Source organism: Thamnophis sirtalis, unplaced genomic scaffold (genome assembly GCF_051295495.1).
Source record: "Thamnophis sirtalis isolate CommonGarterSnake01/CBP01778 unplaced genomic scaffold, rThaSir2_p1.2 scaffold_1, whole genome shotgun sequence".
NCBI lineage: Eukaryota > Metazoa > Chordata > Lepidosauria > Squamata > Natricidae > Thamnophis > Thamnophis sirtalis.
Window position 1 is genome coordinate 147,990,711 of NW_028261381.1, and position 16,089 is coordinate 148,006,799.

General features: G+C 37.0%; 1 protein-coding gene across 4 annotated transcripts in view; it reads right to left on the bottom strand.

Annotated features, from left to right (window-relative positions):
• Positions 1-6,236: 6,236 nt before the first annotated feature.
• BRF1 (BRF1 general transcription factor IIIB subunit) overlaps positions 6,237-16,089 on the bottom strand; it is a 209,596-nt gene continuing 199,743 nt past the window's right edge. For all 4 annotated transcript variants that reach the window (XM_087727249.1, XM_087727256.1, XM_087727244.1 and 1 more), the window contains 3 exons: positions 13,175-13,226; positions 9,175-9,343; positions 6,237-6,555 (listed from right to left, as the gene is read on the bottom strand). In XM_087727249.1, the coding sequence (XP_087583375.1) occupies positions 6,518-6,555; positions 9,175-9,343; positions 13,175-13,226 (259 nt within the window). In that variant the 3' untranslated portion in view covers positions 6,237-6,517. The remainder of the gene's footprint in view (positions 6,556-9,174; positions 9,344-13,174; positions 13,227-16,089) is intronic.

Sequence of the window (16,089 nt, forward strand, 5' to 3'; positions counted from 1 at the left end):
GAATGGATACCTAATATGAGTGATCAATATGAAAAAAGTACATGGAAGTGATTCTGTCATATAGAAATAATCAAAAGATGAATTTGTGGCTGATTGAAGTTTATGAGATTCTTAAACAGAGAGCTGAAAATTTTAAAGGATAAAAGGAATTATATGAAATAGTATATTGATGTGATTGAAATAAGGATAATTTTCAAAGCTAAATAGCTTATAGATATAACTAATGGTGTTGATGTACTGTAACTTATTTTTACCCGTTTCATTTTGCTTATTGTACATCTTGAATTTCTTTATTTCTTACTTCTTTTCTGCACTCAGTATAATGTTGCTTAGTTTGAAGAAGAGCAAAATGAATGCCTTTTTTTTTAAAAAAAAAAGATAGATCTGCCAGAGCGTGCAGTAACATATGGCTTAAAATATCTATTAATAATGCATGTGTGTGAAACAGAATAAGAGTGTGGTTCACAATGTAAATCACAGGAACCATCCAGGATGCCTGCAGAACTTTTTTGATTGTTTGGAATATGTTTGTACTAAATACAATGGCCTTGTAAATGACAGCAACCACAATACATATATTTTTCAATGAACAATTCATAAAACAGCATGAAATGATGAACTCCCACAATCGAAAAAGAATGCAAACAATATAGTTAAAACTAGTAGGAATAGCAATAGCACTTAGACTTATATACCCCTTTAGTGTTTCACAGCCCTCTCTAAGCGGTTTACAGAATTAGCATATTGACCCCAACAATTTGGGCAGAGGTGGGCTTAAAAACTTTCATCAATGGGTTCTCTGCCCGGTTGCTGGATGGGCGCTGCCATGGTGGGCATGGCCTAGTTGGCCTCTGGCACCACGGCAGGGGGAGGGGCATTTTCACCTTCCACAGGCTCCGGAGGCTTTCCTCGAGCCTCTGTGAGGATGAAAACTGCTTGCCCTAGTCTCCGGAGGCCCTCCAGAGGCTGGAAACAAGCCCATTTCTGGCCTTCCAGAACTTCTGGGAGGCTTCTCCCCCACCCACCACAAGCCTCTGTGCAGGCCCTGCACTTACATCATATCCAAAATTGGCCGCATGGAGTCTCCTGGGAGGGAAGGGGTGGGTGGGGCCAGCCAGAATGGGATTTTGAGGTTCTCTGAACCAGCCATAACATTACCTATGGGTTTTCCCGAACCCGGGAAACCCGTAGCATCCCACCCCTGAATTTGGATGCTCATTTTATCCACCTCGGAAGGATGGAAGACTGAGTCCACCTTGAGCCTAGTAAAATTTGAACTGCCAAATTGCAGGCAGCAGTGTCAGCACATGTAACCTGCAGTACTGCACTCTACCTACTGTGCCACCGTGGCTCATACCAATGCTGTATGCTCCTTCTTAAAGCTTCCTGTACTGAGGAATCTAACTTCCATGAAAAATAGTACATAGGATGGAGATAAGATACCAAATGTGAATGTTTGATATATAGATTCAAATACCAAATACCTGCAGATGTTTGAGCCATAACCTACATTTGTCCTTTCCGTGCTGTTTGCTAAACCCTAGATTTCCATTTTCCTGGAATGCCTAGGAAACTCGCATGACACACAATCTTAACTGATTGTGTACAGACATTCACTCATGTGAAAGTCGGGGTTCCAGGTAGTCATCGTTCTCAAAATGCTGAAGGAGGGTTTGCTACAAACAGGCATATGCAGCAAACATCTGGCTTACCACCTGCCTATTGGCTGAGCTGCCAGATGACAGAAGAATTAAGGAGGCTCAGTGACAAAAGAATGAAGTAGGTTGCAGGGTGCAGAAGCACAACTCAACAGCTGGGTTATTTTGCCTAATTGAATGCCTTAAACATGTGTACTAGGGAGGAAAGATACATACATTTCACAATTTAAAACCAACAGTCCCTGAACTCCTACATTTCATCTGAAATGAGACTATAATCCAAATGACTTCAAGGGAATTCCACAAAATGTTTCAGCATATTACAGTGGCAGATGAAGGTTAATGGTATCACTTGCCTTTCCGTGTTGTTGTTTTTTGCCTAAGCAAGCACAGAATCAGAAAGTGGCATCTGCTTATCCATGTGTATTCCCTGAGCTTAATTATATCAAAGAGAAATGAATTATGGAAACAAAAAGACCTTATGAAATTAAATGAATCATAAACTTTAATGCAGTTTGGAAAGGCCTTAAATACATAAAGGTAAATTCAAAATATTTTTCTGCTCTGACAAGACCATGGTCTGCTCCCCAAATATGTAGCTGGAAGCAAAAACAGCACACACAGGTACACACACAGATAGCATGGCCACATGAAGCAGCCATTTTCAGTATACAGTACACCTTCTGTTATATGACTGGATCAGAGGTAGTATTCCGCCAGTTCCCACCGGTTCGGGTGAACCACTAGTGGCACCAGCACGAGGCTCTGCCCACCCACCCAGACGTCATCACGGACCTTCTGTGCATGCTCCCGCTAACAAACCAGTAGTGAAGAAAATAGGATACCATTACTGGACTGGATGGATCTAATAGATGTTGAACTGTTGGCCTTCTTGTGACCTTTTCATTATCTCCAGTTTATTAAAAAAAAAAAAGAACTGAATTCAATACAAAATTAGACAGGATATTAAAGAAATTTTGGTTACTTTTTAAAAATACAAAGTAGTAGATCTTGGGATCTACTTTTAATCCCTTGGGAAGGAGTTAAAAAAGAACTGATTCAGATTGCAAAGGCTAACTTTTTTCCTTGCTACAATCTTGATGAAAATCCGCTATTCCAGAGCTGCTATTTACATTGGAAAGAAAAGTTCTAAAAGTGTCAATGAAAGTTCTAAAAGTGTCACATGGAAATAAGAGCTTCAAATAAGTGTTTTGCATCAGTATCTCCACAAGAAAGAAAAGATTCAGCTTTGTTCCTTACCTGCTAAAATACCAATACTTAAATATTTGACTTCACAATAGTAATAGCACTAGACTTATATACCGCTTCACAGTGCTTTTACAGCCCTCTCTAAGCGATTTTCAGAGTCAACAGTATTTCTTCTATTAGACCCAACATTAAAATGCTATTTGTGGGCAAATAGCAGATAGTGTATGAAATTCAGAATAGGGTTTCATTTGCGGTAAACACATAATTAAGTTACAAAAATGCTTTTTCTCTCAACTACATACTTCTACCTATTCTGTCATTTTTCAACAAAAGTACTGTATATTACATTTAAATCTGATGAGTGAGAACATGAGATAGTCAGAATTGTATAGATTTATTCTGTGAGTTGTTACTATATTATTGTATTTATTTGCTTCACTGTTTTTGTTCTTTTAAATTTTTGCTGGTCATTGACTGAATAAATATTATTGATTGGCTCAGTTTAGGAAAATTATGAAGCTGAACAATTACACTAGTATGCAATGGGCAAAACTATTTAAGACCAATTCTTGGCTCTCTCATTTCTTTATCTTTAAAAAAAAAGAAGATGAGAGGCTTGGATGTTAATACAGAGAGAATTAACAGAACAGTGATGCAAAAGGAAGATATGGCTTCCAAGAACAAATTGCAAACAACCATATATAAACATTCCTTAAAACAGCATTTTTATTAGAAAATTAAATAGGATAAAGAGTTTAATATTACAAGTCCCTACAAGAATGATTTCACCCCCAATTCTACTTCTTTTGTGTCTTACTTTGCAACCCAACAAGAATAAAAATGCTTAAGTGAGATTATAGTTGAAGGCCAACCCTGATCCGCTCAGACTCTGATTATGAAGGGTCTATTGCATGTTTATCCATGATGTCCCAGCTCCACCCCTTCCAGTTTTGTAACTTGTACTTCAGATCTGTAATTGAACTGGTTACAATGCATAGCCAGCTCCATGGGGTCAATCTGTGCTATGAAGAACTACACCAGAAAAAGACACTTGCCAGGCTGCATGGAGAACCCAACCACATGGGTACAGTTGGGTGTCTGATGTGATTATTATGAAATTGATCTGGGACACAAACATTATTAAGTTACATCTGATTCCAAAATTATGAATTTCATATGCGTGTAGGTTTTTTTCCCCTCTGCCAACATACTTTCTTTGAAGCAATAGCAATTTCTATTCTAAGAAGACTTTCATTTTCTCAAATGCAGTGACTAGAGGTATTACCTTTTTGGGAACATCTGTTTGGAAAGAAATGAACTCATGAGACAGAGATGCAAAACCTGTGGTCCTCCAGATGGTGTCAGCCTCCAGCATCCCTCATCATTGGCCATGCTGGCTGGGGCTGCCAAAAGTTGTAGTTCAGCAACTTCTGGAGGGATACAGGTTTCTCATCTCCTGCCATCAGGCAAAGCAGCAGCTGCTCAAGCTAATTGTTGGCAAACTCCTAATTCAGTGCTTACAAAAAAGCATTTGTTTTCCTTGTTCCTTTAGCAATGAATAAATTATGTTACCATAACAATCTTTTTCAGAGTAAAAGTGGACAAAGTATTATTGAAAAAAGAGTTGTAATTTTACAAGTACTAATATAGTAATTCAGTGCCAAGATAAATGCTCCTCACACAGGAATAGTTCACTGGACTAGCCACATTTTTTTTCTTATTGTACATATTGCTAACCTTTTAACCAGCACCTTGAGTTTAATTTAATAAGGTGATAAATCTGTACTGGCCCAAGTATGCCAGTCTAAGTGTAAAGTGTTCATTGATTGAAAGCTTCTTTGTGTTTAAAAAAAAAAAAAGGCCAGCATTTCTCTCTACTATGCTAAGTTGCCTATCTGGAAAGGATCATTTGCATGGAATGCCATTTCCTCATGGGAATTCCAATTTGCAAACTGAAGCAGTACAATTAAGACACAGTTTGTCATTTGAGATCTTGGTCTTGGAAACAAAGGGAAAAAATTGATTTCCACTTCATTCTTCAAGTGGATGAAATAAAAGCATCATCCCACTTTGAGTTGGTATAGTTAAGCAGTGGCAAAAAGAGGTAGTTTGGCTAATATAAAGATCAACATGAAAATTGGGTGTCTTTCATTTAAACAGGAAAAAACTATTTTCCATAAAGCTACTTTGTTTGTTCAACAAAATATGAAAAGTGTTATTAATGCTTCTGCTTCTAATAACAAATAAATGTAGTGGTACAAAAATGTCACAGGAACCAGAGCTAATTTATAGTCCAGGGAGTATGAGAATCAAGAAAAATCTGTCTTACACAATTTAAGTGGGTAAACTACTAGTCTGTTTTATATTTCTCAGGATGCTAGTTATACCAGCTGATCAACTGATAAAATAGTGATAGATGAGCCTCTTCCACTATTGAGCTATAAATACATCCTTAATGACATCATTACAAAATATAAAATTACTTTGCATCAAAGAGAATAAAAATAGTTCAAACTACTTGCTTAAAAAAAAACCAAAGACATTATCTTGGAGAGAAATCTGACACTTCTGCCAAGAGGACAGAAATTGCCCTGAGATATCATCTTGTTTTTAACAATTAAAAAAAAAAAAAAAACCTGGGATGGGGCATAAAAGCTTGTGAAATGGTCCTCAGGCAGAAATAAAAGAGTGTCAGATATTAACTTGTTGAGCTTTCCTTCCTTCTGTCCTCAGCCTAGCCTTTGCTTGCCTTGTCTCTAATAGTAGCTGTGAGTGTAAAAGAAGCTTACACCAAGCTTAATTTTTTTGGAACACCAAAAAACTCGCCTTGCAAAGAAGCTTTGAACAACAGCAACACCCATGAGGTCTCTGCTCTAATACAGCAACTTTTTCTAAGGAATTAAAAACAAGAAATATAACTGCTGTCTTATACTGACATAGAGATTACAGGCAAGCAATGGTCTGATCCTAGGATAATATTAACAAACAAACAAACAAACAAACAAAGAATACATTTGAACTTGTTTCCAGAGGAAGCTGTCTGCCCCTTTTGATATGATTCACCATTCCTGAAGCATGAAAATATGGATGTTATAGCAGAAACAAACTTCTGCTTTGAGGATCCTATTAATGTAAACAATGCAACTCAAAAATGTTTAATTAAAAAAAAAGTTCAAGTCTCAAATATGTTCACACAAAAGTCTAGCATTCTGTAACAATTCTTCTTCTTTGTACATATTTTACATATATATATATATCTATACTAGTCTCCCTTTATTTATTTATCAGCACAAATATAACATATATATATATGTTGTATTTGTGCTGATTCAAATATATATATATATATATATATATATATATATATATATATATTTGAATCCAGGACATGGTAAGTCCAAAGGAAGTTTGGGTAGCGATTTGGCTCTTCTTTCATCTCTGGAAGTGATGCTTCAGTTAATCTTTTTCTTATGTCATGATCCAAATCAGAAACATTTCAAGTATTCGAAAGTCAAGTTCCAGTGCCTGCCTGTTGGTCAAGGGAAACTGAGAGGAATCCGCAGCAAACAGAACCTTTGTTTCCGAGGCAGGAAGAGTTGTTTTTACTACCAGTGGCTTCTCCCACAATTTCCATTTGGAGACACAAAGGTTTAATACCCATCGTCATCTTCCATATCACAGCCATAATCTAAAAACAAAGGAAGAAAAATTATTAGATTCAATAACATCATCACAAGATAGTCTACCACAAGCTAGACAGTTCACTCAGGACAGAGAAATAGTCCCTACCAGCATAATAAAACAAATAAGCAGGGAAGTATACAACCTACAAATAAATAAAACAGAAATGTAGTCAACTAAAGCACATTAAAAGAACCAAAGCTCAAACGTGGGTCACCTGTCACCAAGTGAATAAATTCCTAGAACTTGTAAAGTATTAAATATTTTAAAGGGTTCTAACAACAGGTTTTATTAGGAATATTTATGCTAATTGATTCCTAAGAATACTGATCATTTATTTCACAGATTTTTCTATTATACCCAGCTATGTAATCTTACAAAAACTAATCCTACCTACCTCCTTTAGAAGCTCTTATGAAAGCTCTTTTTCATTTTCATCCCATCTGATTGGGTGCTGTATTTTAGTTTTATGGTGTTCAAAAATATTTCTTCCTTATGGCAACCTTTTTTCTTAATGCTTAAGTCAGTGTTTACTTCTAGAGATGGCCTGAATTACTTCCGGCAGTTTTCTTGGTGAGATTTTCAGAAGCAGCTTGCCACTGCCTTCTTACCAGGGCTCAGAGAGAGTGACTGGCCAAGATCATCCAGTTGGATTTGTGCCTTAAGCAAACCTCACAGTCCCCCAGTTTCTTATCCAGTGCCATCAACCACTACATTACATTGACCTTTTATATAAAATTACTTCCCAAAATTACAGCGGTTACAATGCAATTATCTGATCAAAATTTGGGCATTTGGTACCTACCCTTACAACCACAGAAATGCTTCACCTCCCCCTACCTATGTCCTCCCCCAGCCTATCTCTGCCCTTTGGGCCACCCTACACTCTGCTGCTTCTGTTACCCTGATTCCAGTAGCTCAGGGGTGTCAAACGTATATCATCACATGACATATCGCAACTTTTTTCTCTTTTGCTAAACTGGGTGTGGGCGTGGCCAGCACATGATACATCTGGCCCACGGGCTGCGAGTTTGACACCCCTGTACTAGCTGAACTTTGCCATCTTCTTCCTTCTGCTGACGAGGTGTGCTCAGACTGATCCTTCTCAAGGCTGATGCTAGTTGGGCAAGGCCTTCTTCCTGAACTGTGCATAACCATCCTGTGAGGCTTCAAAATTTACAATTTACAGAAGGACATACATGACCCGAGGAAGGCCTTGCACAGCCAGTAGCTGTGTCACAAAGAACAGCTTGGGGAGAAAAAATACGAGATCAGCTGGGAGTTACAGAGCTGGCAAAGTGCAAGGTGATAGAGTCTCTGAACCGGGGTGACTGGCTATGCTGTGGGACTTGAAACCAAACTTCTTTCTTGCAGCAAATATAGACATGCAAATATAGGGCACAGTGTTTTGGTAATTCAATTATAATTGCATATGCCACAGGGAAAAAAAGTTCCCTACAGTTTATGTACTTTCCACTCAAATCAAGCCAATGTGGTATGATTATTCTATAGTTCCTGCACAAAAGTTGAAATCAGCATCCATTGCTAAATTAAAGGTATTGAGAAACTTACACAGTAAATGATCAACACTCCACCCAGTCATCTCCCCATGACACTGTCAGACCTCACAATTAGTATATTCCACATCAAAGCACTGGCTATATGTACATACAGTATTTATGTTGTAATGAGAGCTTTAATACACAGGCATATTGTAGAGGTATACCCTTAGTTCTCCTTATTGAATATTATTTACTGGATTTGGGGAGAACTTTTATGATTATTTATGCTTGAAAACCAGAGGCTATAATCCATTTATGAAAAAGCATTAAATGTTAATTGATAATCTATAGCCTTGTTCACTTAATTAACTTTTAAAAGTTATTTGGAGTACAGAGTTAAGAATAGAAACAAAGGCTCATATTCTACATTTCAATACATCTGTCAAGCAGGTTCTATACAGCAAAACCTGCATCCCTTCCATTATCATCCCAGTTGTTAAATATGATAAAGATACTGTATTTTTCGGAGTATAAGACGGACCTTTCTCCCTCAAAAAAGAGGCTGAAAAACTGGGTGCGTCTTATACACTGAATTCAGCATTTTTTGCCTCCTGAAACCCCGCCCCTTCACCAAAATGGCCGTGCCTAGCCTTTAAGAGGTTTTCAGAGTGCTCCTGGGGGCTGTGGAGGGCAGAAATGAGCAAAAAAAGCCCGTTTTTTGCTCAATTTTGCCCCCCCAGCCCCCAGGAGCACTCTATAAGCTTCCTAATTCCCCCCCCTTTTTTTTACAAAAAACAGGCCCGTTTTCATGAAAAATGGGCCCTTTTTGGGAGGTTTGCAGAGTGGAAAAACTTTTTTTTTTAAATTTGCCTCTTCAAAACCTTGGTGTGTCTTATACTCCAGTGCATCTTATACTCCGAAAAATATGGTAACTGAAATAAATAAATTTGACCTGAATGGTCCCACAGGATCTTTCTATTAAATTTGCTGATGAGAGACCAAGAAGAAGCAGCCACACAGATTTTTTCATGTGAGACACCATTATAGATTCTTTGGGCAGTGGGGATCCTCTTTGTTTGGGTTTTTTTGGGTGGGTGTGTGTTAAGGAACATAAAACAGCCTACCATTTCCTCCCATTAGTTTAAGGGCGCTCACGCAATGATCCTCCTCCTCTTCAATTTCTTCCTCTTCCACATCCTCCTCATGATTATAAGATACTGGCCCAGTTTCCACCAGCACAGTTCCTGATTTTTCAACCTTTTCAGTTTCTGTCTGAGTACTTGGAAAGACTGCCTATAAAGGAAGAAAAGTTATTTTTAAAAATCCTCACCCTTTCCCTTAACAATCCAACTAAGAGCTTCTTTTGTTCACTTTAATTGTCATTCTATCAAAGCTTCAACCTAAGAAAGTGATATCCCAGTCTTCTTCAGGCTTGTGCCAGGGAAATGTAGAGAATAATAAACTCAATTCTACTCAGTCAGAATAGCTCCAGCCATATGGCTGGAAGATGATGGAAATTGTAATTCAACTCATTTGGAGAGACATCAAATGCAGCAAGGCTATTATAGGTTTCTCGAGGAATATTACTGTTGTTTGTTTTTCTGAAATTTCAAAATATGGTTACAATAGTATGAAGATAACTAAACATGCAAGAAAGTGAGCCTCTCTAAAATTTAGCTTTAGCCAAAGCAATCTGATGCTAGAAATCTCCTTTATATAAGCAGAACATTAAAAATGGTATGCAAAACGTCTAATGAATTAAATAGTATTCAGATGTAATTAGAAAGAGAATCAATAACTCATTATGCAATTTTGCATCAAACTGTTTAATTAGAAGGGCCTCTCTTCAATGGAACAATGCATGCTTTGAATGCAAAACATCTCAAGTGCAATCCCTGATATCAAAAGATCTTAGAAAATAGGACTAGAAAAGAACTTTGCCTGGGATTTTGGAAAGCCATGTTTCAATTAGAATGGCAATTGAAACCAACTGGCAAACCACTTGATGAAACAGAGCATCAACTAATGTAAAATCAACTAATGAAACAGAGCATCAACTAATATCTGAAGTGGTGTAGGGTTTCCTGCCTAGGAAGGGGGTTGGACTAAACCTCCAAGGTCCCTTCCAGAAGGTCCCTTTCTGTTATTTTATTCTATTCTATTCTAAAAGAAATTGCAAAATGTGTTAGCCTTCAATTCCACCCAACAGTCACATATGATGAATATTGTAGTTCAGCATCTGTCTTGATATCTCTAGGGTAAACCATATTGTACAAATAGTCTTTTTATGTTCAAAGCAACTCAGTCTATATTAAATTATTATACAATACTAGCAATTTGGAAACCAACAGAACATTGCTGAGGTACATCACATTGTTCAAAAGAATCTCTATTACCAATAGGGAATCAGCTCTCTCTATATGCTGGCTAATGAGCAAAACTTAAAACCTTTCTCACAAAAAAAAACCAAAAAAAAACCCTGTTAGATGCAGAAATGAAAGAAAATTTTACAAGCAGGTTCTGATATCAACTCTGAGTTTCCTCCACAAGACTCAAGACCATGTAAGGTTTCTGGAGCTCCATAGACTGCAGCTCCACATCGATAGCAGGGAAAAATATATATTCAACAACCAACAGATTCTAATGAAGACACAGATATTACTTATGGTTTGAAATAAATAGCTATTGTTTGTTGTTCTGTACAACAGTAGTACTTAAAAGTAGTCTATAATTTAACAAAAGGTTGCATGCATAAAAAAGATTACTTTTGTCTTTCATCCTCACACTGAGGAATGAGCCATTTTGGGGAAGGGGAGAGATACCAGTTCAAAATAGTGATATGCAATCACTGTTAGATTACTAGTAGTTCCATGTTCCAACCACAGAATTTAAATCAAAATGTGACAAAGGCTATTGCTGTAACTTTTGTGTAGATTTAATACAGAAGTGGGTTTCAAAATTTTTTGAACCTCTTCTGTAGGTGTGGCCTGCTTTGTGAGAGTGACTTGCCGACCATGTGACCGGGTGTGAGTGGCTTGCCAGCCATGTGACCGAGTGGGAGTGGATTGGCAGTCATGTGGCTTGGTGGGCGTGGCCAACTTGAAAAATGTGGTGAAACTCACTTAACAATGTCTTGCTTAGCAACCAAAATGTTGGCTCAGAAAATCTGGCATTTGAAGCACCAAGTCTTAAAGCTGTCAAGTTACAAGACCCTTGCACCCCTACCCTTTAGGAAAAAAAAACCCAGGGGTGTTCAAACCTGACAGCTTTAAGATATGTGGACTTCAACTCCCAGAATTCCTCCTCCAGTCATGTTGGCTCAGGAACTCTGGCATTGAAGTGTGCAAGTCTTAAAGCTGTCAAGTTACAAGATCCTTGCACCTCTAACCCTTTAGAAAAAAAAACCCAGGGATGTTCAAACTTGACAGCTTTAAGTTTAGATAGGGCTCTTAGAGTGGTCGGGGCAATTGGTGAGCCAGTGAATCAGTGAGCAGAGGGCGGGGCAAGTTTGGTGTGGACGGGCGTGCGGAGGGAGCTGGAACCAGTTCTAAATGGCATGCTAGATTTGTGGAACCTCTTCTATAGAAGAGGTTAGAACTGGCAGAAACCCACCCCTGATTTAATATAAGTTACCATAAGAAATTACCTTTAAATTATAAAGGTATGTCACCTAGTCAGCCTAGAGATAATTAATTGACTTTCTTTACAGAAAAGAAAATATCATAAGAATGAGTCTCAGACTGCTGTTGCTGACAGGGATTCACCAAGACAAGGTCTTTTTCAAGAAAAATCCACATTGTCAGACTTCTTCTTGGACCATTTGCTCTGCTGTTACTTCCATTACATCCAAAATTGTGTAATTCCAGAAATTATTTGGGAGCAACTGCTTTTTCTGGCCTATCTAATGCTGTATAGTTAAATTAATTTAGATTTTACTCTGTTGTGATATGTTGCTTTATGCTATATTTTTGGTTTAATGTCATTAGCCCCAAAACATAGTTTATAAATAGATACCATATTTTTTAGAGTATAAAACGCACCAGTGTATAAGATGCACCGAGATTTTAAAAAGGTAAATTAAAAAAAAAAAATTTTTTTTTGCACTCTACAGGCCTCCCAAACCCCCTGCGTGCCTCATTTTTTGAAAAAAACAGAGCATGCATAGGCTTTGGGGGACTTGTAGAGAGCTCCTGGGGGCTGGGCGGGGCAGAAATTAGCAAAAAACGGCCCATTTTTGCCCTCCCCAGTCCGCAGGAGCACTTTGCAGGCCTCCCAAAGCCTCTGCATGTCCATTTTTGTGAAGGAGGCGGGGTTTCGGGAGGCCATAAATGCTGTATTCAGTGTATAAGATGCACCCAGATTGTCTCCCTCTTTTTTGGGGGAAAAAGGTGCATGTTATACTCTGTAAAATACGGTATATAAAGGGGGAAAAGATAGTGTATAACAAAATCCAGAGTAATCATATCACTAGCCATTTATTTATTTATTTATTTATTTATTTATTTATTTATTTATTTATTTATTTATTTATTTATTTTTAGCAGATTTTTAAATTATTTTTTCCCTCTACAACACCTTACAGTCATTATATCAACATTGTTATGTCATCATACCTGTACATGTATATAATATTTCGCTTCTATATTTATACACCTTTATACACAGTTCTATATATATTTATATATATATATATACTGTTTTTCGGCTTAATTAATTTTATACTTGTTTTGCAGCCATTTGTACCAATTGTTCCAAATTTAATAATATTCCGACTCTTCTTTATCTTTTAATTTCAGTGTTAATTTGTCCATCTCTGCACAATCCAAAGTTTTTTGTATCACTAATTAGTCTGAGGGGGTATTATTTTGTTTCCAGCATTGGGCAAATGCTATTCTAGCTGTAGTTAGCAGATGTGTTAATATGTACTTATTTTTCTTTGTATATTTCCCTTTGATTATTCCCAGCAGAAAGATTTCACTAGCCATTTAAAACTGAAATGTGAACTCTGTCCTCCTGCTCTAGAATATGCTTAGCATAAAGCTGAAGCTGATTTTGAAAGGAGAAGCGTGATGACAATCCTCTCCAGATTCCCAAAATGAAATAAAGTTCAGAGCAATACCATACCTCTTCTGTGGCCTGCTTTTTGGCTAGCTGGGTTGAAATCAAGGGTCTTAGCCTGCACATAAACAAACAAAAAGAGTGAAAGATGTTAGGTTCTTGATACAGGGCAGAAAGAAACTTAATCCTTTTATTTTGAAAATGCCACACATATAGGTGAATATACAGACCCAACATGCTATATTCTTTTGATATCAGCAATTTTTATGCAGAGCACAAACAAAAGATTAGAAAATAGTAATAAAAAAGAAATCGAACACAAATATAAGAAAAAAAGATGGAAACACAGTTTTAATACAGTAACTCTCTGTATTGTTCTATCATTGGTCTCATTGAATCCATACATTGCCTTTTGCTCTTTAAACTTCTTACCTCTCTTTTTTTAACAATTCCATCAACTCTACCCAATGCCTGTTTTCTAAATTTCTCCGTACTTTTAACCAATTCACTTTTTTTTCATTTGTTTGTGTTGGAATTCACTCCCCATTTATTCTTTTTTAAGGTCAAATCAGTGGTGGGATTCAAATAATTTAACAACTGGTTCTCTGCCCTAATGACTATCTGGGTAGGTGGGGCTCGGTGGTCATGTGACTGGGTGGGTTTGGCCAACTCAAGGTCACTCAGGTCGATGGGCTCTTCACCTTAGCTGTTACAATGTAATAAGGATTAACCAAAGAGGCAGTTTCCGTAAGCAGGTCAATAAAGCTTAGGCTAGAAACAACACTAGAATGTTTCCTTCCTGCCTTCCTTTACAGGATTAGCCCTGTAAAGTGGAAAAAAACAAAAGGGGATTTCTTCCAACAATTGGTTCTCTGAACTACTTAGAAAGTTACCAACCGGTTCTCCCGAATAGGTGCGAACTGGCTGAATCCCACCACTGGGACAAATCACCTCAACCTATTTTATCTTCACTAGTCAATGACTTCTGCTTCCAAACCATATTCAACCAGCATCCATTCATTCTTGACTCTATCTCTTCTTGTTTTACCGCACACACTTTATAAGTACTCCATCTCCATTGCACTTAACTCTTATTTTTCCATTGATGTAACAACTTTTCACTAGTATTTAACAAAGTAGCAGAAGCACACTCTTTACTCAGCCTTTTTTTTTCTTTTTTTGATGAACTTGCTATATACTGCATATTATCCACTACTCTCCTACTAGCATTTATTTTTATGTTTTAGAACAAGTATTGATTTCTCAGTTTGGAAAATTGTTCCCTCCAGTTCAACTATCAGACATAATCAGTCTGGTGTTTAATACATCACTTTCAGATCCATACTTCTCATCGTACAATCTAAAAATAACTGCAAATTATTCAGCTTCTTAACCGATCTAGTATGGATTTGTATGTGAGAGTATACTGCTACATTAACATCCCAAAACAAATCTTTTTTAATTGAAGATTACATATTATTTTATTTTGTTTACAAATGTACTGAACTACTAAGTGGATAGCACATATTCTTCCTGATCAATAAATATTCCACTTATTTTCAGGAATGCCTCAGCTCAATTGTATATCATTTTTAGCATTCAACAAAGTTCAATCCCATTTTCATGCAAAACATTCTATAATTCAAGCCTATTACATTATCAATATTTGCTTATAAGTTATGAAATATGTAATAAACATTCTGATCTTCCAATGACCTGTTGTAAATTTCCTGCCTGGCACAAATTTTATTTGTTTTCTTCTTTGTATACCAGAATACTCTAAAATGACTCCTGGTAACTGACATCATTAAAATAAACATATTCATTGTCATAAGACAAATATATAAAATTTTATATTAATTAAACTATGAACCAACTCCAGCATCCATAGTTCATGTGACATATAAAAGCATTCTACTGTCTTAACAGCATTCCTGTACATCAGCAGAAAGGGGACCATTCACATATCCAGGGGGAGGTTATTTCAAACAAAAGAAGCAAAGATACTGTAGTCTTACTTCAAACATGTATGTGTGTGTGCGCGCGCATGAGCATGTATACACGGTCTGGAAAGGCCAGCCCTTTTTGAAGGAAATGAATGAAGGGAGACCTAAGAGAATATCTGAAAGGATGTCATTCAAGAGAGGGCATGGACTTATTCTCTACTGCCCAAGAAAACAAGAGCACAAATGAGTGAGTTAAAACTATAAAGTTCAGGTTAATGTCAATAGGAACTTAACAAATATGCAAGTTGTCAACCAGTGAAATAGGCTACTAATTGAAATGATAAATTCTCCTTTATTGGAGATCTTCAAACAGAGATTGGATGGTCTTCTGCCAGAGACGTTTTAGTGAATCCTACACTGAGCAGGGGGATGAACTAAATAATTTATAAAGTCCTTTCCACCTTCTTATTTTAGGATTCTATGGGGCAGTCTTTGGCTTCTATAAGGAAGGGAAACCATAAAGAATGAAATACTTTGAAACCAATACTACGGATTGCATTTATTAAAAATGCTTCATATTTTTCTTCAAATTCAACTCTGGTTCTTTCATTACCTCCACCTACTGCAATTTAAGATGCAAGTATTAACTACCTATTAATTCATGCCTTCATATGCATTCACTGCAAAACGTACAAGACTCCTATTCATATTTTCCAAGATATTTATTATTAAATTTATAACTTTTATTCCCTGCATGTACTCACCAACCTCATTCACAAGATCAGAGCTATTAGATCTATTAGATCTTTCATAATTTCATAGTCCCATTCCAATGTATCTATTTTCCCTTATTTTTCTCTTTCTTAATTCATGCTCTTTTTGTTCCTTTTACATTTCAAGTTGCAATCTTCCATATGCCATACCTGGCAGCAGGTGGGTCCATAGATATTGACCTCCACCACCTCTCACGCATTTGATTTAATCCAGCCTTTCACAGACTGGATTAAATGAGATGGGTGGCCATACAAAACAAAT